The sequence below is a fragment of the Cynocephalus volans genome, chromosome 6 (genome assembly GCF_027409185.1).
Source record: "Cynocephalus volans isolate mCynVol1 chromosome 6, mCynVol1.pri, whole genome shotgun sequence".
Taxonomy (NCBI): Eukaryota; Metazoa; Chordata; class Mammalia; order Dermoptera; family Cynocephalidae; genus Cynocephalus; species Cynocephalus volans.
Window position 1 is genome coordinate 89,389,163 of NC_084465.1, and position 24,196 is coordinate 89,413,358.

Here is a 24,196-nt window from a genome sequence, read left to right on the forward strand (position 1 = left end):
ACATCATTGTCTTATCTTCCTTCATAGCACTTACTACAGTCTGTAATTAACTTAATAGGGACCAGGTCTGCCTTTCTCATGCCTGAACTCCAACTCCTAGCACAGAATTTGGCATGTAATGGGCTTTCAATAAATATTTGCTGAATTAAGTGCATAATAATAAAAATGTATGATGAGAAGGTAAGACAAGGCAGAAACAAAAAGCTTCATTTTTAAAGAAATAAAGGATAAACTGGAAAACAAATTTGAAATAATAAGCATCAGGAAATGAGGAAATCTGAAATAGTGCTGAGATGCTTAGTTATTAATATCATATGTACCAAGAAAAAACGGGGAAGGCCAAAGATAGAGACAGTTTGAAGACAAAAGGGGTGGCCAGTAAAATCAAACTTCCAGTAATGAATCTGAGGACTGAGACTGATGTCTGGGAGAGTACTGGTACTTTGAAGAAGCTGTTTCAGTTAAGGGGTAAGAACAGAAAACCAAACTGCCACGGGTGAAGGAGTGAGCAGGTGAAGAGACAACAAAGACAAGACAGGTACCAAAGAGAGCTCTCCTAAGAATTTTCATGCTGAAAAGAAGCAGAGTTAATTTGTGTACTTCCTGAAACTGGGATCAGGAATGTGGAAAGAGGCCCAGACAAGGAGGGGGGAGATTTGAGATTTGGTTCCAAAAAGAGCTCAAAAATGCCACTCAGCCTATGCAACTAAATTTCCTTGTCCTTCTATGAGAAAAAATTTCTGCCCCATCTCGACTTCTGCAATAAGGAACAAAGGGACTAATGGATAAGTAGCTATAAGAAGTTGTTATTTCTTTGTAAGAATTCTAATGAAGTTCTAATGCGGAGGAAGAAATCTATAAAAGAACGTTTTATCTGAAACTAAATTAAGGTAAAATTTCACTTAAGCTTAATTTAGATTAGATTTTTTTCCCACGTTGTTGAAAGCTTTGTACTACTCAACTGCAGCACTTGCTGAGGCCAGATACGAAGAGTGCTTAAATTTATCACTGACATTTTGTTGAACTTGTCCATTCTTATTAATCATTGCTTTAAACTAAGCAGCTGAGTACTCTTAGGAAGTTGATATTCCCAGCTGACCTATCTGCAAAAATAATGAAGCTTGATACTCTCCTGCTGCAGTCTGTCTATAGAGGTATGTGTTTATGTAGCTTTATGTACATTTGTGTGTATTTTTTTCCCTCTGGGACCTAAAAAAGCAAATAAATTTTTGTAATGCTACTACAAACTTTATCATATTCTCTCTTCTGAAAGCATTAAGGAAATAAAAACAAAAGCAGGCTGCGACCTGTTTATATTTTACATGGGAGGCAAATCAAATCTGCAGAATGAAGACTCTAGTTAAAAGGTCTGATATGAAGGTGGTTAGAAGCTATGCCTCTAAACTAATTGTTGAGATTTCTTGGTGGTAAATGATAAAGTACTCAGTTAGGTACAGATACAAAACCTACAGTTTGAATATTTGACTTTCTGGTACAGTTTTAGGATTCTTCATTTAAGGTTCACAGAAAAATCTTAATAGCTCAGGCCCATTAGTGTAATTTTTCTTCTTGCTTTATAAATGTCAGCATTTTAGTTTCATTAGAGTGGTTGACATTTGCTTACCTTCTGGTTCAGAATTTTTAATATGTATTCTATTGGTTCCCTAAGCAATGTAAACATAAATATGTGTCTGAAAATTTAAAGTCCCGTGGGTAGGTAGCCCAAATCATAAATAATTTCTAGTGGTTCTATTTGGTACTTCTTTTTAAAAAAATCTGATCTCTTTTTGTAGGGTCCTTGTCTCCTGTTAAAGTTTCTATTCCTTCTTTTGTCTCTTCAATCATTTTAAACACACTTATTTTACAGTTTTTTTCAGGTTGTTCGCTCATCTCCAGTTCTTTGGGGATTAATTCTTCTATCTCTCTTATTCATCATCATATTCTTCTAAATATGGTTTAAAGCAATGCCACAAGGTTTTATCTGTACTATTTTCGTTATCTTTCAGAACTACATATTTTGTCATTTTCATTGAGATTTCCTCTTATACCTCAGGAGCTATTTAGGAGTTTATTTTTCCGCCTCCAAACACGGGAGTTTGGGTATTTGTAATTATCTTTTTAATGTTGGCTCCCAACTAAATTTTATCGTAAAAAACATAGTCTGTTTGATACAGATTCATTGGAATTTGTTGAGATTTCAATTGTGAACTTACATGTAGTCAATTTCCATGATTAGTCAATGTGTACTGAAAGGATTTTTATTTTCTACTATTTGTAATGCTAGTTTATATCTTTTTAGATATATGAGATCAAGTTTGTTAATTATGTGGTTCAAATCTTCCATATCCTTACTAGTTCTTTGCCTCCTTGGTCTGACAGTTTCTAAAAGTGGTGTGTTAAAATCTCCCACTGTGATGAAAGATTTGTCAAATTTGTCTATAAGTTTTTGCATTATAGATTTCAAGTTACATAGTTAGATGCATTTAAGCTTTATATTCTTTTATTATTATTGCGTAAGGTCATTCTGCAGTCCTATCACTGTTTTATGCCTTATATTTTATATTGTCTGATGTTAACCTTGCTATAGTAGCTTTTTTTTAAAAATAGGGTTGCCTGGAATATTTATTTCAACTTCCTTACTTTGTTTGGTTTTGTTTCAGGTGTATCTCCTCTACGAAGAATACTGCCACATTAAAAAAAAAAAAACATAATCATTTCTTTTAATAGATTGATTTAATCATTACATTTATCACAATTACCTTTATATTAGGGTTTATTTTACCATATTTTCTCTTTACTCCTTTTTCTTGTTTCCTGCCTTCTTCTGGGTTCAATTTTTTTTTATGTGGACACCTTTTATTTCCCCTCTGTTACTTTGGAAAACTCAAGATTGCATTTCTATTTATTTAGTTCTTACTCTGAAATTTTAACATGCATTTCTAACCAAAGACTAAAGTTACTCTGTATTTCTCTTTTCCCTCCTCCTGAACAGGACACCACTTAGCAAGCTTTCATTACTTCACATTTCCATCTTGCCCCAGCTAACTTAAATTACTGGCTAAATTTAGTTTTATTTATTTATTTTTTTTCTCAAAAGATGACCAGTTAGGGGATCTCAACCCTTGGCTTGGTGTTGTCAGCACCATGCTCAGCCAGTGAGTGAACCAGCCATCCCTATATAGGATCCGAACCCATGGCCTTGGTGTTATCAGCACCGCACTCTCCCGAGTGAGCCACGGGCTGGCCCTACTTTTACCTCTTTTTTAAATTAAAAAAAAAAAAACATTTAAAAAATCAATAGTCAAAGTTATTGACACATTTTACCTATTTCTATGTTGACTGTTGTTTCTTATATTCTCTACCTTTCCTACTGTATTCCCTCTTCTTCTGGCGAAAGCACACAGTAAGGGGCAGACCTGGGATTTAAAATAACAGATGTTTCTCTCTGAAGTCCCTGCTCTCAATCACAACAATCTACTAGTGACAGATACAGAGGAAGGTATTCTGGGTGTATGGAGTAGGGTGTGGGGCCAGGAGGTAAGAGGCAAATGGAGAGGAAGAAGGAAAGTGGAGGACGATTTGAAAGAAGGCATCAAGATAGAAAGGCATAAGGCCAGTTTTGACATTATCTGCTGGAAGACAGGATCCCGATATCAGAAAAGCAAAAACAGCAAATTCATGAGATATGAATATAGCACGTATACATAAGGCATAAATAAACATGGGGAATTAAAGATATAGTAGTAAGTCAAGGCTTGGGACAGGAAGGGCAGAGTAACTGCACCCCTTTGAGGCCTGTGGAAGGATGGCCAAGGGAGTCCCAACACCTGGGAAAGTGCCTGGCTCATAATATGGACTTGAAAATATTTGTGAAATTTAGGAAATGAAAGCAAGAAAGAAAAAAAAGATGGAAATGGAAAGAAGGGAAGGGAGTGAGGAAAATAAAAGAATGAGAAAAGGAGGAAGGTAATAAGAAAATAGAGAGAAAATAAAAGGAAGGAAATAAAAGGGCAGAAAAAAGTAAATAAAAAGAAGAATTTCATTTTTGTTTTAACTTTCATATTAACTTGTATATTTGTAAATAAAAAGACAAAAAATTTATATCACACTGGTAACAATGTTTACTTAGGGGTAGGAGATGAGTGACTTCTACTTTTATATGCACATCAACAATACGTGTTTTTTTCCAGTAAGCATGTACTGTTTGCAAATAAAAATTTAAAAATTAAAACTTAGCATTAACAAAAGGGAAACAAACAAAGATTAATAAACAACTTGATGTGGCTTGTTGTGAAGTAATTCAAGTGAGCTCTTCTTCACTGATCCCCTTAGAAGGCTGCCTCTGTTATGCTCTGTCTACCTCCAGGGGCAGAGACCACCTCATCAAACCTACTAGTGTCTTCAAAGTCCAGGTCCAAAAAGAGAGAGAAGACCCATAAGACAGTTTTCACCCCCCCTACAGCCACCTGTCAAATGCCAGGTGGCCTTGGAATTGCTCAGCCCTGCATTCTCCCAGGATGCCTGCCCCACTTAGAGAAGGTCCAACCCCTCGTCCATAGGTCTCTCCCTTCAGCCTCAAAAGAACAACCCCATCAGAATAGGATAAACCAAGTATCCATACATCTACAACATCAAAAAACAAAAACAAAACCCTCTTCCTTCACAGATAGTAGCTCATGAAAATAGAGAAAATGCTTCCCTCCTTTTTTGTCTCTGTGGTTTGCTCATTTCCCTAAGACAAACAGAACTGCAATACTGTCCCTTGAATGGAAACAGAGACAAAATCCAGCTGATTTCTTATGACCTAAAAACATTCTATATAATCCTAGTTTTATGTATGTAAGAAAACGTACATTGTGTCCATAAAAATAAAGAAGCTTTTATATAAAGCTTGGGTTATGGATCTTTATAACTCAAGAGATATGGATTAAAAAAACAGTGATAAACCAAAAGTTGTCTCTTATATCCCTGTGGCCAGAGTTCCTCAATCTAAGCACTACTGACATTTTGGGGCACATAATTCTTTGTTGTGGGTGCTGTCCTGTGCATTGTAGGATGTTTGGCAGCATTCCCTGGCCTCTACCCACTAGATGTCTACAGCACACATACACATACACCCATACACCCAGCTATGACACCTAAAAGTGTCTTTAAGCATTGCCAAATGTACCCTGGGACCCAAATTTTCCCCTGGTTGAGAATCACTGATGTAGCTGCAACTTGCAAAAACGGGTCATTTTATTTCTCTTCCAATAGAAATATGTATTTTGAATGCATACAGGTGTTTTGGGTTTTAATATGTGTTAAACTGTCTCTGTAATGAAAAGAATTTGCAATGCCAACGGCAAAGTAGAGAAAAGCTACACGACAGGCAGAATTGTATTCCAAAGTTTGAGACCATATTATGAAATAGGCTACATAAACAACACTAAAAACTCATTTATATTAGCAAGATAAAAACATAAACATTTAGATGTGTGCCACCATGACATTTATGAATGTTTTCCTTATTTTTCAAAAAACTTCAAATGACCCCTTTCATAAGAGTTTGGAGGAAAACCATCCAAAAATTTGACTGTAATCTAGTTATCTACTTGGGGAAATAATATTTTTCATACCACATATTAGGACACAATATCACCACACTTATAATTCAGTACCACAGATTAAAAAAAGAAAATGCTAGCAGGCTGCTTTGACTAACCGTATTAAAATGCTAAATATATGTAATTCTGTGAAAGTTAACTGACATCTTTTCATTACATTCCAAAGAAGAAATGAGAAAAATTATTTGGTGAAGTCAGCACCTACCATTGCTTATAACAATGTTAATACCAGAGACTGAAGGGTCCCTTGTAACCCTGAAGTTAACTTGGTAACATGAATAATAACTATTCAGGAGGAAAATAAAGCTAAAATGTATTTTGGGGGGTTGTAACCAATTATTGATTAGATTAGCATTTGTGCCCACTTACTGGAAACTACTTCAAATTTAAGTACCCAAACACTGTTCTTTTTTATATATACGTAATAGTTTCATTGGAAAAAATTTATAGCTACATGTTACTTTATATTCCATTTTAGATGCAGATAGTTGGACTGAATAAATTTAAAATGTAATTGAATGACCAAAGGATAAAAAACATCCTTTTCTGGCTCAGAATAGTTCAATCCGTGATTGCAATAAAAAAAAAAAAATGAATTCACACTTAAAAAAATAGGTTAATGGAACAGAAATTTGTCTTCCTGTTTTATGTTGCCCTTTCTCCTCTAGTCCACTTGCTAGAAGATATTTCAAGTGCAATTTCCTTGAAAGCTACAGATTTTATAGGTTAATGGGCGGTTACCATTATAGTTACTGGGCTGATTCTATTCAGTGTTTATCTAGAAAAATCTTTCTGCTGTTGTTTCTGCACAATTTCCTACCATTAAAAAAAAATAGTGCAATGGTAGTAAAAAAGAAAACAGTAAGCTATAGCAATCTCCCAAGTATTGTTTTCCCCTTTCAAGATTCAAAATCAGACAAAAAGGCTCCTCTGTATTTCTAATGAAAAACTGAGCAATAAATTCTGAAATTTATGTTAAGCAAAATGAACTCATTGCTATGTTATGAAAGTTTAACACACTTTGATCAATACATTAGCTGAGCAAACACAAATATGCTATAGTAATATCACAGTGTAAGCAAACCTGACTGGCCTATGCTAATAATAAGTAGTAAGACATAAAAGATATGAAAGCATTAGGGTATTTGAAGAAAAGCCAAATACCTCCAATACTCTCCAGAAATGTCATTCTCTCAACTCTTGTGTACATATATATAAATCCCATAAACACAAAGAAATTTTACAAATTTATTCTTATTCTTTTATGAAGTTAGTTAAAAATTAATGAACAAGAAATTAAAGAGAAGGTGCTATAAAAAAGCTAGAATATTCTGACTGAAAAACAATTACAATGAAACTATTTACACTCCCATAGAATTATAAACATTTTCCATGGGATGTTTTGTAATACAATTTTTTTTAGCAATGCTCTCTTCTTACTCTTGAGACTTAAACACTGCAGGTTTGTTTCACATATAAAAAAAAAAAAAAAACAACTTAATAGAGTAAGAGCTTTGCTTTCTCAGAAAAAAAAGCTTTGAAACTACAAGTATCATGTTAAATGCTTAGATTTTTCTTCAAATACATTTGTATGCCTTTCCTTTCAACTAAGAGGATTAGTTTTCAACAGTACGTAATTGACAGAAAATTGTGTTGAAATGATATTATTATTTAATTCTGGGAACTTAACCAGTCAGAGAGCAGAGATACAAAGTTCTTGGTACAGAACTGAAAAAAACACCACCAGCAGTTTGTAAATGTGCTCAATGCTTTTCCACTCTTCTCACCCCCCACCCTCAGTTATATTCAAATTTCACAAAAGTGAAAGCAATAACTGAGTTCCTGTCCTAAAAGAGAGATAATGTTTTAAATTTAAAAAGTTACCTTTCTAGTTTTAGATATTTAATCAAACAAAACTTCTCTTTAGGGCCTTCACTAAGAAAAAATCCCCTCCGTAGCTTCTGGCTCAAACTTGACAAACTTGCTGAACTGTGCAGATGTTGAAGCAGCCCTTGGTTACACTGGGGAAGAAAGAACTAGACATTCCACGGCTGCCTACAACAGCTTCTTTCCCAGGGGCACAGTTGCAGGCTCTATCAAGCTCAATCACTTTGTACAGCAACTGGGGATCCAAGGCAGAGGCAAAGAAATCCCAGAGCAGCTTAAATTTCTCCTAGTACCACAGCAAGAAGGAACACTACTTAAAGAGTAACCAGTTATTTTCAACCATTACGTGACCCCACGCCAAAAAAAAAAGGATGAAGAAGAACATCTGTAGTGAGAGAAAATAAAAGATGTTTCATGTTTTAAAAATTTGAAGCTATTTACAGGAGAACTTCCTTGGGTCTTTGTTATGAAAATAACTATAAATAATTGATCTTTATTCCTGATCAGTTTTTTTCTTTGGGGGGGATGGGGAGAGAATAGTCAAGTTGAAGAAACAGAACTTAACACTAAATTCAACAACTGTAATGTAATACACTCATTGCTGGATTTTAAAGGGATGAAATGTATATCACAGTTGTACGTTTAAAGGTGCTACACACTTCCATTTTACATCAGTATACATTCTCACACGTTTTTCCAAACATTTTAGAGACTAAAATAATAGTATTAATGATATTATATGATTAAAGCAGCCAGAGAATATTCTTTCCCTACTTGAGGATAACTGATGCTATGGCAGATGCTATTTCCTTAGGATAAACCAGAAATGAAAGGGCTATAAATATATATAGCTCCACTAAATAAAGCAAGTATACAGATCACTATTCCCCACAAAATTATACTTTTATACTAATCATCTTCTTCTAGGGTAGTAAAAGACAATACGTAGATGCATATGTAGTTTTTATAGTATTTTGAATTTACGTGAGTAATATTATTACAATTATTAATTATCACTCGGTCAGAAAACCATTATTGTAAGTTCACATAAGCACTTGCAAGAATTCACCAAATAATGAAAACAATAATAATGATGATTTTAATTTATTGTGGGCTTGCTATGATTCAAGCCCTGTGCTAAAGAGCTTTTGATATATTACCTCATTTACCTCACCCAATGATATTATCCCATTTTACAGATGGAGAAATTAACTTATAGGGTCACTGAGCTAGTAAATAGTACAGCCAAAATTTAAATTTTTTGACTATAAAGTCCATGCTCTAGTTATTATGCTTAACTGACTGTGTTGAAAATGACATGTGTATGTCAATCTAGAACACTTTTAAGTATTTTAAAAATCAATTTAAAATGTTTACATTATGTCATTAAATGGTGCTATATAGGGGAAAAAGCCTCACTTCTTGAGACGTTAGTTAAATCTCATTTATATTTCTTATAATCCCTTTTTCTTCTATAACTACTGATTTTTTAATAGCCAGAAAAAGGTTCATTTCAATCTAAAGTGTTAATAATGCAATAATTCCCTGAAGGTTTTCATATTCTAAGTATCCTAAATTTCAGATGCCTATCTTTCTGTTTTAGATTGATCCTCAAAACTACAAGTCAAGTGGCTAGTAGATAATTAATTTTATGTTACTTAATAGATACTGAGGCATGTAAACACTAAACCAGGCCTGAAAATTTAGAATAAGAAAACTTTTCAATTTCATATTGGTGTTAAAATACCGATAAGAAAACTTCATGCCTCAAAAGGCGTTGTAGTTCAACAACATTCCTCCAAGACAACACACTACACTACAGCAAGGAGTACATGAGGCAGAAGCTGATGACATATGCGGTGTGCACAGAACTTCTGGTTAATGGAAGTTCTAAGATGTATAAATAAAAAATGATGTGTGAGTTGGTAGAAAAAACTGTAAGGCAAGTCAATTTTTTAATTAAAAAATTATGTAGCATAAACAATGCTAATGAGCCAAAAGTCCCAAGAGATTAGGATTGTATCTGCTTCATTTTAATGTTCCATTGACTTTTCATAAGTGCACATTCACTCACTTGAAATATCTCATGCAGAACCCTTTTTATAAAAGAGTTTTTCAGATTTTCCTTGTCTTTGTTCTTAATAGCTCACCATCTTCTACTCAAGTTGTCAACTTGATGAAAAATGACATACACACACACACACACAAAGAGCCCTTACACCTTTAAATGAATCACCAGAAAATAATACCTGGAAGTTCTTCATAAATTTCTTCATCTATTGGTTGACCGCATGTTGGTGAACTGCTGATTGGTAGAGGATTATCAACATCATCATATAATTCTCCTCTTTCATCATCATCCTCAGGAATAATATCTGATTCCATATCTACAAAACACAATTCATGAAGTACATTTTGAAAGAACACAAAAGAGATTTTTAAAATTCTATTTCCTAAATAAATGCAGCCCTACAAAGTAACAATATTTTATGCACTATATCCTTAATTTAAAACACGTTTAAAAATAGATTGTTTTGTAAATATGTGAATTTTAAAGTTGCCAACTGGTACTTATAGAAAAGATGCTTTTATAAATGTGAAGTGAATGATCTGTATTAATACTTATCACATTCCCTTGGTCATTCTCACAGAAGTCAATAAGCTTCTGTATACAAAAACCCAAATCACTCTGATATTTAGTATTTAAAGACTGTGATAACTTGTTCAATTGATCGCCCTTACCTTGTAATACAAATTTCAGCTGCTGTACCCATTCCTCAGCATCTTTGGGAGAAGCTGCTGTAAACTAATAAAAAACAAATAATAAGAACAAAAATCACTACAGTAGAAATGAAATGTATGTTGCATGCATATCATTTCTTTAAGACCATTAGTAATTCTTTTCATGTCTAGTGGTACTTTTCTTGCAAGGATGCTTCTTATAATGTACAGTTAATTTTGACAAATTTATGTAATTGAAGCAGAGGATGATGAATTTGAAACTCTGATCAGCAGCTGGCAGCTGTGCAGGAAAAAAAGCTGCTTCTCTTCATCAATGTCAAAGACAGAACTGATGAACAAAATTTGCCCTTGACAATTAGAAGACACCCATGAATTTCTTTAGACTGCTGGGTGTAGTTTTCTTAAAAATGTTCTTGTCAGATTCCAACACACTACCTGACAACTTAATTAACTGGCTTTCAACTACAATCTCAGATATTTAAAACTTATTAAACATACATTCCATATTGATGCCTAGCTGATAGCGTGAAGTGCAGAGCTGATATGTGCCTTTTCCTTCATTTTCTCCCACACCCCTAAGCAATACGATATGCATTAGCATACTGGCATTTTTCTTTTGATAACTTTATTCTTTCTGCTATGTATTTCTTTTAGAAAATCACATAGTTCTATTAAAATAGATATAAAATGCAACATGTAAAGTAATCGATGAATTACATATCCACTTGATCTTTTTCAAGAAGATATCACTTGAACTAATCTGAAATTTTTTAAAAATGTTATTTCTTCCTATATGAATGTTCAATATACAAAAAACAGTATTTTTTTATCATTATTAACATGTCAGGGAGAGTTGTTTTAACAAAATGTTAATATCTCTAAGATGAAATCAGAACATTTTATCGACTTTTTTCAAGGCAACATAAAAATTCCAACCTGATAGATACGTTTATCAGGAGCAGCGATTTCAAAACAGCAATCTCTCTTTCCATCCTTCCTAAGGGTGTTATTCATTCTGACATTGTAGCCATCTATTGCAAATTCACCTTTCTGTTGTTTATCTGTTGAAGATAAAACCAGAAGTAGAATTTCATTTACTACAGTGAATATTAATGCTTAGTCAATTATCTTTTATTTAGACTTTCTTTGTCAATTCTTGGAAACAGTATTTTTTGGTCATGTTGCTTTAGTAATATAATGCTTAAATGACCTTTCTAGATACTGTTTTTAATTCTAAAATATGGAAGTATTTGGGATGACTGGGTCTAAAAAGGATATCTTAGGAAACCAGAAGGAGAGGTCTATAGATAGTGGTCTTGTTCAGAAGGAAGTGTGGAAATATGACACTTTTATGTAAGAAAAATCCAAGAATTAGAACTCAGAACGTGCTAGACAAACCCACTACAAACTCATAGCTCTTTCAGATTTAGGAAGCCAGTGGGGAAAGCCTGCCTAGTTGAAAACTTGTTGGGTTTTTTCTTTACCATTATCTCCTTTCACCAACCCCTCCCCACCCACCACCAAAAAAACCCACACAAAACAACAGCAACAAACAACCACCCAAAAAAACCTCTAAAACAAAACCTTTTTTTTGAAAAATCTCCTCACTCGGTACAAATCTAACTCTAAATTTAAAAAGCAAAGCAAAACAAAACTCTTTTTACAAAAAAGATGTGAAGGGAAAACAAACTATTTGGATAGTGAAGAGTGGTAAAGCACGTGTAGAAGTATTAGTTACCAGGAAAAAGGAGGTTTTGTAACAAGTGAGTGAACGGTTAAACTAATAAAGCAAATTTAAATCCCATATGATGAGGATGACTTGAGCTTTGGTCAGATATTATTTTAAAGATAAATAAAGTAAAAACACAACAAAGGATTTAATACTCTGAAACTGAAAATAAAATTAGTCAGCTTTTCTATTTCACCCATTTATACCATTTTGATAGAAAAGCCGCACAGGTATAGGTTTATTTCCGATTAACACACAATATTAAAACTGTCTCTTTTACTGAGCTCAGGGGAAATCTAGAAATGCTTCCATATTCTCCATATTGCAAGGTGAAGGGCTCTCTCAGTTCAGTGCACCAATAAAATATATATCTCCTTTCTTTAAATACACTAATTTAACACCTGAAGTAACAGATTTTTAAAAGGTCATGAAGATCACATCTTGTTCAAAATATCAAGTGAGAAAAAAATCTGAGTTAAAAATTCCTGACTTAAACCTGGATAATCCAATAATATTTAGTCATAATTTACATTTCTTTGGATGACTGAAAAAATTGAAATTCAAAAATTTGAAGTTTATTTCATGGAAAAAGTTTTCAATGAACTCTATGAGGTTAAAAAAAACTATGCTTTAAAAATAAAGCAGCATTTCTCAAAGTATATTTTGTGAGATATTAATAGGTTTCTGTAACCAAATAAGTTTGGAAAAATTTTGTTGAATTAAAGTTTTGTTTAGTCAAGGCCTTCTTAGAGACCTTAATACATTTACATACTGATTGAATTTCTAAGAGAAAAATTAAATTCTCAAAGACTAAATCGTTCACTCACTCATTCAACAAATTTATATTGAGCACTTTAAATAAGCCAGGCAGCATTACAGGTATACCAAGACAAAAGACACCTTATCTGACCTTTCCTACCTTCCCAATGAAAAGCACATACACACACGATACAAATTTATGTGCTCTAAAAATATTAGTGAATGATCCACTAGACTGCAAAAGTAATTTAATTTTAACTACAAAAAGTGGAAGTAATCTGAGGCAAAATATCAAGGCCAGACAGGACAATTTCAAGAGATGTCCTTAAATTGCCCCATAGAGACAGGATGTTCAAGGATCAGCTGTAGAGGAAAGTTGCTCCCTTGCTGGGCAGGGCTCAATCGCTCCACTCACTCGGTGCATATGATCTAATAAAGCTCATGCTTTCTACCTCTAATTTGGGTCTAAAATTCCTATCAATGTAACATGAGTGGAGGTGGAATTGCATAGAGTAGAGTCTGCATCTGGAGATGTAAAATCAGCACTGTAAAGACTGAGTTTGGAAGAATTAGAGGGAGCAGGAGACCTTCCTGTGCTAGATTTTCTAGGACTAAGACAACCAGACAGTAAAATGAGGCAACCCCGATTTAGCCTAGCAGATCCACTTTAGACAAAACCCCCAGACGTATGATATCGGGCTTTATCAGATCTTCTACTAGAGTCTAAGAGGGGACTGTTATCAGCCTTCAGTGAGATGAACCAGAAAGAAGCCATGAATCAGTTTACAGCTAAGCATCCTAGATTATATACACATGTCTTTGTTCAAAGAGAAGTAAAAGAAGAAAAGCAAACAAACACAGATGCCATAAAAATATTGCATAATACAAAAACATAACATAGCACTTGAAATGTAGAAAGCATGAGCAAACTAGGAGAAACTGAAGTAAACTTTAGACAATTGTTTTGCATCTTTTATAAGAATAAAACACAAATTCTGAAAGAAGAAAGATAAAACAATATAGTATAAAATAAAAGGAAAAATGGCTAAAACAGGTAGATATTGAAATGAAGCTGGCAAAATTAGGGGAAAAACTGCATAAGGAAATAGAAAATGCAGCAGCAAAACAAATGATGTACAAGGGTACTTCAAAAAGTTCATGGAAAAATAGGATCAAAAGATAACACTAATCTTTCCGTGAAATTTCTGAGGTACCCTCATATTAGAAATGATAAAAAGTGGAATTAACATTGTTGAAAATCAGCAGGTAGAAAAAATAAGGGGGAAGAGGGACAAAAGGGAATATGATGAATATGGAGGACTAAGAAAAATACAACATAAGAAAAATGGGTGTTCTGGAAGAAGAGTAACAAATAAAACAGTACCAATAATCAAAGATATAACAGAAGAAAACTTCATTCTGTCACAGAAAGACCTAATTCTGAAGAACAAAAGGTGCTGTTGCTTAACTAAAAAAAAAGAATAAAAAGAAACTAATACCTAGACCCATTTGGCTGATTATTTGTATTTGAAGATAAAGAATTGTATAAACATCCAAGTAGGGTAGGGCTGTAGGACCAGAAAGATTGAAGAGAATGAAAGGAAACTCATCATTCTTTCTCAACAGCTTTTGCAAAATCATAACCATAAAGTAGCCATATTTCTTATTAGCCAATATAGGATAGGAAGTTCAAGACATGAAATGGGCAGACATGGGTATAAGACCCTGGTCTTCTCCCTTCATATTAGTTTCTCTTCTGGACAGAGACAACTTTAGCATTATCTGGTAACTCTTGATAATTTATATACAGGTTAGTTCCATAGAACTTTCTGAGATAGTTTCAAGGGCACCTGTTGACACACACAGATTGTTAAAAATAGTACAATGCCAAGCCAATTGAAAATAAGGTCATATAAGTTTATTTACCCAGAACTGCGAAAGATTAATAAAGTATTAACTAGGTTAACTTCCTAAATAGTAGACGCTCAATCCTTTAAGTCGTAAAACTTTTAAAATGTAGTCATTGTGATGGAAATCTTTCCAAAATATATACTTCCCTAACTTTTCAAACAATGTCTTCTAAACATAATTTAATGTCTTCTTGATGATCTAGTAGTATCATTTTAAGTATTAGTTTTCATACCATGTTATTACACATTTATGACCTCAGGATTTTTGAGGTGTTTGTTCCTCTATTAAATTTTCCTCAGCTTCTATTTCACACTTTAACCTTGCCTCTATCATACTGTTAAAATTTAATGTCTACAGAACTGAGGGCTTCCAGGAGAAACTAGATAATGAAATCTATTAAATCACCAACTGAATTTTACACAATTCTAATTCAGTAGGTTCAAGGTAAAATGCAGTTGGCTCTGATCTCCTGCAAAACAAAATGCATGAGACTAATGACAGAAATTTCCTTCTACTTTTTCACTGGCTTTTAGGTCTGTAGCTGTGTTCTGAGTTTTTAAAGCTGCCAAAAAGACAACTCACATCTACTCAGCTCCTTCTATATGTCAGGAACTTACCATAGCATATCTCATATATACCTTGTAATTACTCTAAGTGATAGAAGGTATATATTATATCCTCAGCACTGATAGGAAAACAAACAAGTTAACCAACTTGCTCATGGTCACACAAACAATAAGTGGTAAAAGCCAGAAACCCAGCATAAGTCTGATTCTAACGACTCGCTTTTTCAATCATTACACACTGTTTCCTAGAAAGGTGTTTCTCAAAGAATGTTTCTCCAAGAATATTTCTGTAGACATTAAATTTGAACAGTATGATAGAGGCAAGGTTAAAATGTGAAACAGAAGAAACACCTATGTTAGAATCATGTTGGATGCCTGTTAAAGACTCAGAAATGGCTGCCACTCTGCACTTGCCATATAGGAATCTATGTGGGTGGGTCCACGAAACCAAATTTTTAGCAAGCACCCCAGGTGATTTTGACACACACTAATGTCTGAAAAACCACTGTGCTAGACAGATGATGTAATTATGAAGTCACAGCAGAGAAGATAAACATTATCTTGCGTTTCCTCCTACAACTTGTGTCAGCTTCATTCATGGGCTACCCTACCTTGCCTATCCCTCAAACAGCCATCATGTATTGTGTTCCAAATCTGGCTCTTTTTTCACTTTACAGTTCTCCCTGGGCAATTTCATCTAATTCCAAGGATTAAATTCCTATCAATACATTTGTGACTCATAATTTCCTATTTTTAGTCCAGCTTCAAAACTGTATATCTGAATAATTCAAGCCCCCAAACCAGAAAGCTGAGCTCTATTCTTGATTTTTCCTATTACTTCACCAGCTTCCCTTGCACCCCATTTTTTCTTGCAAATACACTGGCTTTTTCTCTTCACTGGTTCTTGGAACATATGCTTAAAACACCAATCCCTCTCATATCATTTTAAATATAATGACTAAATAATTACAAATCCTTTAGCACCTCTATAAATTGTGGGCACTTATCATTTGGGGCTCTCCAGCATCTAAGCATCTTTGCTATTTCAGTCCTGAGATTGCTGAGAGCAGGACCTACATTCCCACCACAGAAGCTGGAGGAAGGCAGATTTTCCCTGTTCCAGCTCAGTCAAGTGAATGAACCAGCCTGGGGCCCAAATAAATCCACGTGAGCAACAAAAAAATCATCAGAGAGTTCAGAATCCATTCTGGTGGCAATGGCATTCACTGATTGGTGGCAGTGCACAGTGGCAACACCACATGTCCTGTCTTTCCATGATGAAGGCCAGCAGTGTGTCCCAGTCAGACTGTCCATGGTCTGGGCTGAAGTTCTAGCCACCTTACTTCCCTTGCCTGTTTTCTGAGCCTGCTTGTTTAGCTTTCTCATCGATTCTGCCTGAGAGCTTTCCTAATAATTTCCTTTTCTGCATAGTTAAACAAAGTTGGTTTCCATTGTTTGTATCAAGAATGCTAACTTGGTACAAATGACTAGCAAACAAAAAGATATGCAATGTGTTCATCAATGTTTGACTACCTGCTGCTTATATTTAAGGTCTTTTCCCCTCAGTGAACAACTCATGTTATTTCCACAAGTACAGTAGTCCCCCCTTATCCACAGGGGATACATTCCAAGACCCCCAGTGGATACCTGAAACCTTGGATAGTACCAAACCCTATATATACTGTTTTTTCCCTATACTGACTTATCGATGATAAAATTTAATTTATAAATTAGGCATAGTAAGGTATTAACAACAATAACTAACAATAAAATAAAATCATTATAATAATATACTTTAACAAAAGTTAGGTGAATATGGTGTCTCACTCTCTGTGTCTCAAAATACCTTATTTTACTGTACTAAGGGTAACCGAAACCACAGAAAGTGAAACCACAGATAAGGGCAGACTCATTAGTGGTAAAGAGGAAAATATGTCCCTCAATACTAAAACCTTCCACTAACCTTTATCAAACTGATTAGCAAGATGTTTAGCTTCTCCGTTAAAGATGTGTGAACATTCTCCTTTTGTTTATATAGTCCATTAAAATACAGGTGCCAATGCTAAATCAGCCACTTGAAATATACTTCTGATGTTCTAAGTTATACTATGAGGAGATATCAAATCAATAACGTTAGTGGTCATCAGACCCCCAGTAAGATTTAGTTTGTACCTATTTCTGCACATTGATGAAATCCTACTAAATATCAAATGTACATAACTTCTTTATATTGTTACAGGGTCTGTTAACTATAAAGGCATGTCTTTTGTTTAATGTTTACTGTAATAAACATTAAAATTAATACTACATATCAAAGACCCCAAAATCTATAAAATGGCAATAATATCTGATAAAAAGTAGAAGTACTGTCAGCTGTTTCTTAAGGAATATATTATCTTCACATACCAGATGGAAATGGAACTACAATATAAATTTTTAAAATATCAGAATTCATTTATACATTTTACATATATCACTGTGATATAATTATAAAATGTTGATGCCCTGACCCAAGAATATGCCTCTATCAAATGAATCAGGAGAAAAAGGTAAACTTTTATCGTTGTTATTAAGTTGTTATTAACAACTTAATAAGCAACAGAACTTCCAATTACACAAAATACTCTGTCACTTAAGAATATTCAAAATAATATTAAAAGAGAACAATGATACTTTTTCAAAATCGAAATACACTTTATAATTTTCAAACTGAACATACATGTCCTCTTTTTTTCCTATTAGTGGTGAAGTTGTGGGGGAAGTGAGAGAACCGGAAGGTCAATTTTACTGACCAATGAAAAATTTTGTTCATCAGCCAAGTCCTAAAAGTTTTGTTATATTAAACTTTGTGTATTAGGCAGGCCCAATTTCTACTGACTTTTATTATATATTGAAAAGATATTACACGAAGAAATTACAACCATATGATGTAATAAACAACATGATATACATTTAGAATAACTTGGTAGGACCAAGGGTACTTGCAGCTGCCACTTACTGGATGGTGCTAGGACATTCTTTAATTGTTGGAGGTTGGGCAACAAAAGCCCTGAAAAGAGATATTATGATCTAACACCCCCCATCTCAAAAGTTGGGAGAGATAAGGTTTATATTATAACATTAATTCAAGATCCCATGGAGGGTAAACAGAAAAAAGGAAAAACAGAACCACGAATTTGGAACAAGTTCTTAAATGGACCATCATTTATGGGCATGTTGGAAGAGTTGATAACAATAAACAAGTTGGGAAAAAGCACAGCTTTGGAGCCAGAGAGATTTTCATTAAATCTTTGCTCTGCCTCTCAACAGCCCTACGTTAATCACAATGTCCTCCCAAAAGGTCCTGTTGACCCAGTCTCTGTCCATTCCAATCCATCCTCCACAACACTATCACAATTAATTCCTAAAAACACAATCTGGTCATACACCCCTCTGCTTAAATGCCATGTTCAAAATAAAATCCTTTTCAAGGCCTTTATTCTCAGAAGGCTCTTATCAATCACGAGCTAATTTACTTCTTTAGCCCCCTCCCCTTGCTCCATGCTCCAGCCTGGATTCCAACTTTGATCCCATCCATGGCCTTTTATAACACAGAAGCTCTGCTGTTTGCTTGCCTGGAATGCCCATTTTACCCTTCTTTACCATCTTAGCCCATTTGTGCTGCTATAACACCCAAGACTAGCTAATTTATAAATAACAGAAATTTATTTCTCGCAGTTCTGGAGGCTGAGAAGCCCAAGATCAAAGTACCAGCAAAGTTAGTGTTTGATGAGGGCTGTTCTCTGCTTCAAAATGGCACCAGTTGCTGCAACCTCCAGAGTGGAGAAACATTGTGTCCTTACATGGTGGAAAGGCAAAAAAGGGGTTCTGGAGCTTGCTCAAGCCTTTTTTATAAGGGGACTTATCCCATTCATGAGGGCTCTACCCTCATCATCTAATCACCTCCCAAAGCCATATACCATCTCCTTGGGAGTTAAGTTTCAGCATATAAATTTTGGAAGGACACATACATTCAAACCAAACTCCTATCCATTCTTTTAAGGCCCAGTGAAGTGTCCTCTACACCAGGAAGTCTTCCCTAACTCACCTAGGCTGTTAGCCATCCCTCCTTTGTGACCCAATGATATTTTATTTAAATTACTTACTGTACTGCATTATATTTCTCAGGTTGCTTGCACAGCCCCTAACTGACCCCACAGCATACTCTACTTCCCACTGATACCCACAGAACTCAAACTGTGAACACTTCTAAGGATCTTTGGATCTCCAGTGTCTATTATCTACCAAGTGTCCAAAAAATGTTTATCAAATTTAAAAAATAAACGAGTGAGTGAATGACTAAATGCCTTGATGGATGTCTGAACATCTAGTACCTAAGAAGTTTGATGAGTGAGACTCATGACAATCAAAGGAAAAGGAAGGAGATGAAAAGGATGGATGTGATTTCATAAAGTGATAAAGTATGTACTATATACTTGTTACTTAAGGGCCCCAAATGGCTATGAATAATAAATACAGACAATATTTATGGATACAAAGGTAAGTGCATTTTTTACTCTAGAGGATGAAACTACTCTTTTAAGCCATTACTATCTTGATAGGTCAATATGTTTTTTGGCTCACACAATAAGGCAGAAAATGTGAACTATGTATCTGTCAAACAGTAACAAAATACAGTTTAACCTAGTAAGTGGTATCAACTCCTTCTGTGCCTGTACAATCAATTTATCTAAATCCTACTTAGTTGGAGTATTATAGTTCTCATATATCTAAATATGAGCTCTTTCCAAAATTTAGGTAAATGGTTCACACATACAGTAAACAAGGCTGTACAAATCAGCTATCTGATTTCAAAAAAGAAAATAAAAATTTTATTTGACACATTTTCCTGGAAAGAAAAACATATAAAGGAAGGAAATCAGGATCACGCCAAATAAGCAATTAGATTTTTTTCACAGTCCCTAACAGGAGAGGAACTGGCTGAGAATTCTGAAGGAAGCAGCCAAAAGAGAAAAGAACTACTGAAAACAGATCTGAAATCTCACTGGTAACAGTAGTCTTCATAGTAACAGACAGGGTAGAGTTTAAGGAAATATAAGCCAAATCTTCAAATATTGACATAAAAAAGGAATACTAGAATGGTAATTTTTAGAAAGCAAAAGTGATAGAGGGGTCTAAATGGATTACTAAGTAGTTAAAATGCCAACTACTAAGAATGTTACTACCACAAAGTCTCATCAAACAGGAATAGAAATGGGAATTTAACTATCAAAAAAGTTTTAACTAGAATTTCTTTATTGAACATTAGTCTTTCAAGTAAATGAGGGTACTTCAAAAAGTTCCTGGAAAGATTCAAATTATCTTTTATTTCTACTTTTCCACAACCCCCGTAATAACGTGCCTTGGATTTTAGGAAAACTCTTGCTGACCTATGACCTAATGGTTGGTATATAACACCAGTTAGCACTAGGAAAGGAGAAAACACTAACATTAGTATTCACTGATTGTTAAGTAAATTAGAAACGAACCAAAGTCACAAGATTTGAAAACTCCCTTCCCTGGTCTGGTAAAAATCTTGATCTAAATTCACAATACCATATAAAATTATATTTCTATAATAGCAAACACAAGTTTATGACCTATGATAATCATAACTGAACTTGGACTCAAAATTTTTTGACAAAGTCACCTACTTACGCTTAACATAAAAAAGAAGGCTGCTTATTTATAGCTGTTTACAGTTTACACTTCACTGATGTCATTATTACGTTTGAACATATTATAAATTAGTGATGGAATATAAGCTAGCAACTAAATTAATTCTTAATTTGTTAAACCCATTAGCCAAAAGGTGAGACCAACTTCAAGCATTATGTATTTCAAATTTATCTGAAATACAATAATCTTATCTGCATGTTTTTATAATAAGGAAAAAGCCCTAAAAATTGCAAATAATGTCAAATAAAACATAAATTTCCAAATAACACTAAGTAACAATTCCCTGGGAAAACTCAGATTTAGTGATTCTGGGCTCTTGTATCTTTTTCTCCTTAAAGTGTCCTTTCTGGAAGTGAATGTTACCTATTTCTACATGACCCTTACTCTATAATATTCAACTTCTGGCTTTCCCTAGAAAAGAGCAAAACCAAGAAAGCTTACATTCTTTAAGTTTCATTATTTTGTGGCTTTATTTTGTTCAAATAATAAACTTAAAATTAAATAAACTATGACTAAGAGATTTCTTAATTAACAAATGAAGTTATAAAATTAATCTTATTGTTTCTAAATTGATAAAGTGACAATAGTGGTTAAGAGCACGTACTTTAACCATACTGCCTTGGTAATAGGCCAATCCCAGATCTGCCATTTACCAGCTCCATGACCTTGAACAAAACCTCTCTGTCCTCAGTTTTCCTAACAGTAAAATAAATGGGGTTAATAATAGTACCTACCTCACAGCGTTGTGAGTTAAACAAGCTAATATAGCTTATGTGTTTAGCTGGCTAACGTGCTTAGAACAGTGATCAGTACATAGTTACTCAAAATATATGTTTGCTACTGTTATTTAAATCGGTAAAGGGTGCTGAGAAAGGCGTTGCATGTATTTAATTTTATCTAAATTTTTCTTTTAAAATGTTTAAGAAAAAATAATAATCTTCTGCCTTCAAAACTTTCACAACCCTATAGTCTTAACTCTTTCAGAAATTATACAGTGGTAGCCTGGATGATAAATATTCCCTAAGGTGAAAGGACACACAGATGAAAGTTAGTTTACTGTCTTTCCTAATTTAATAAAACACCATTGTGTTAATTTTTAGGGCATTCTGGACTTCAGAGCAATAATGAAATAAAATTATAAATTAGTTTTAGATTAGAACTGTTAACATTCTCAGTTTTTTTTCTTCATTTGTCTTCGATCTACTCTGTAACCAAAAAGGAGGGGGCAGAGAATAAAGAGGACAAAAAACTCTCATGCAGTAAAATATATAATTAAACACCAACACTACCTTTATCACTTCCATAATAATAGAATACTGTTTTACTGAGAGCACACCACCGTTTCTGCCATTCAAATCCCAGAAAGCTGTGATCTACAATAAACGGGGAAAGAGAATAGTTTAGATAATATACATCACATATTCTTTACTGTAAAAAGGAAAAGTTACTCAATATGATTTCTAAGGTCCCATTTAGCTCTAAAATTCTATGACTAATTAATTTGTATCTTCTATTCCAAGAGACAAAAACCAAACAACAACAAAACACCAACAAAGCTAAAAGGAGAAAAGTGAAGCAGCGATGGGGTTGCTACACTTAAGGGATCAACTGCATGGCTAACAAACGTGATAGGGAAACATCATCTGATGACACAGCCTTGAGATAATTGACTCATCTGGGTCTCATTATCTCATCTGTTATAAACAGAGGTAGAAGGAGCTGACCTAGATTATTTCTATTATCTCTTTCAACGTTAAAATTCAGCTAAGAAAACTAAGAAAACAAATGGAATATAAATCAAAGTGCCCAAAGGAACTACCTGAGAGATAAGCATAATGGTAATGAAGAGACTTTCTGCTTTTCATTTTCCAATATGGAAATATTGAAATTTCCATTCAATATTGGTGTTGAAAGAGTGAGACCATGTGGTCAACTCCCAATTATCACAGCCAATGGAGAGGAACACTGCAGTGAATAAGACAATGGCAGACAAGATGCCAGGCTTGATCTGAACCATAACGGACATGGTGTATGCCAGGTCGAGTGCAGGATAACCTGCTGCTCAGCCAGGTGGGATAATGGTGAGAAATCCCATCCTTGACAATACAGTCATGGCCTGTAGCTTTCCTATGCAAGGCAGAAAACAGCTCCTGAATCATTTACAAATAGCCGAGGTTGACAACTAAAAACCTGACCTAATGTGTTGTTAACAAAAATTATTTAAAGCTAAAAGCTTTATTTTGTGGTTTGGATAATGTCATCCAGATGTTTTTACAGTCCTAAAACTCTTCCATCACCTAAGAGAATATTGTCTCCAGAACAGATTTAGATTTTTCATTAGAATTCTTACAGTTTACCTTTTCTGCGTTTTTCAAGGTAGCCAGCCTTTAGAACAAAAGGAAGGTCCTGTGCTGCAATTGGAAGAAACTGGTTTCCTGTGGGAAGTGGGGAAGAAGAAAAAAGCCATGGGTAATCCATTTTAGGAAAACCAAGTGTCAGATCTCATTAGATTCAGTGTACTTTTAATTACTAACTGCTTGACTCCAAATCTATTGAATCTACATTCTATAAGAATAGGACTTAGAAATTATTATAAATAAATGCAAAATATCCATGAAAGAGAAGTTAGGAATTTCAAATAAATCATATAAGCTTCTTTACATTTATATTAGATTAACTCTTCAAGAATTTCCATGCATACTGACTCTTACCTGCAAATCCACTATTCCTACTAGATAAAACATAAAATGATTTTTCCCAAAAATCAAATGCTAAAATTTGTTTCTCTGAGTCCATAGCAAATATCTCTCTCCTTGATTGTACTCACAGAGAAGAAATCTTACAGACATTCAACTGACTGAGTAGGTTTTTCTAGGGCATTTTAGAGTCTAAAACTAGATACATATGATAGAACTATCAGAAACAAATATTAGATCCCTACAAAAAAATTAAAGATTGAGCTAATAGTTAAGTCAATTAGAAATTGTATATTGATGGTCATAGATGATAGGTTACTCAATTATTTCACAAATGTTCAATATTTTTATAAACTTCATCATAAATATAACAGTTATCCTCAGCATTTTACTAGAACTCTAACAAGTGAAAACAACCAATCTAATGAAAGTTTCTATGGATACATCCAATGGAAATAGTTTCAGTACAGCTTACGATAGAAAACATGTTTAGTAGGAAGTTTATTATATACAAATTCATCACAGAATTTTACCAGCTTTTTAAAAAAATATCAAATTTGCCACAGCCCATTGTTCCACACA

The 24,196-nt window shown here is 34.1% G+C and overlaps 1 protein-coding gene across 1 annotated transcript in view; it reads right to left on the reverse strand.

Annotated features, from left to right (window-relative positions):
* Window positions 1-24,196, reverse strand: part of SKAP2 (src kinase associated phosphoprotein 2) — a 178,472-nt gene that overhangs the window by 47,850 nt on the left and 106,426 nt on the right. Inside the window, exons 5-9 of the mRNA XM_063100515.1 lie at window positions 23,276-23,353; window positions 22,208-22,291; window positions 11,172-11,296; window positions 10,236-10,299; window positions 9,743-9,880 (exon numbers count right to left, since the gene is read on the reverse strand). Coding sequence (XP_062956585.1) covers window positions 9,743-9,880; window positions 10,236-10,299; window positions 11,172-11,296; window positions 22,208-22,291; window positions 23,276-23,353 — 489 coding nt within the window. The remainder of the gene's footprint in view (window positions 1-9,742; window positions 9,881-10,235; window positions 10,300-11,171; window positions 11,297-22,207; window positions 22,292-23,275; window positions 23,354-24,196) is intronic.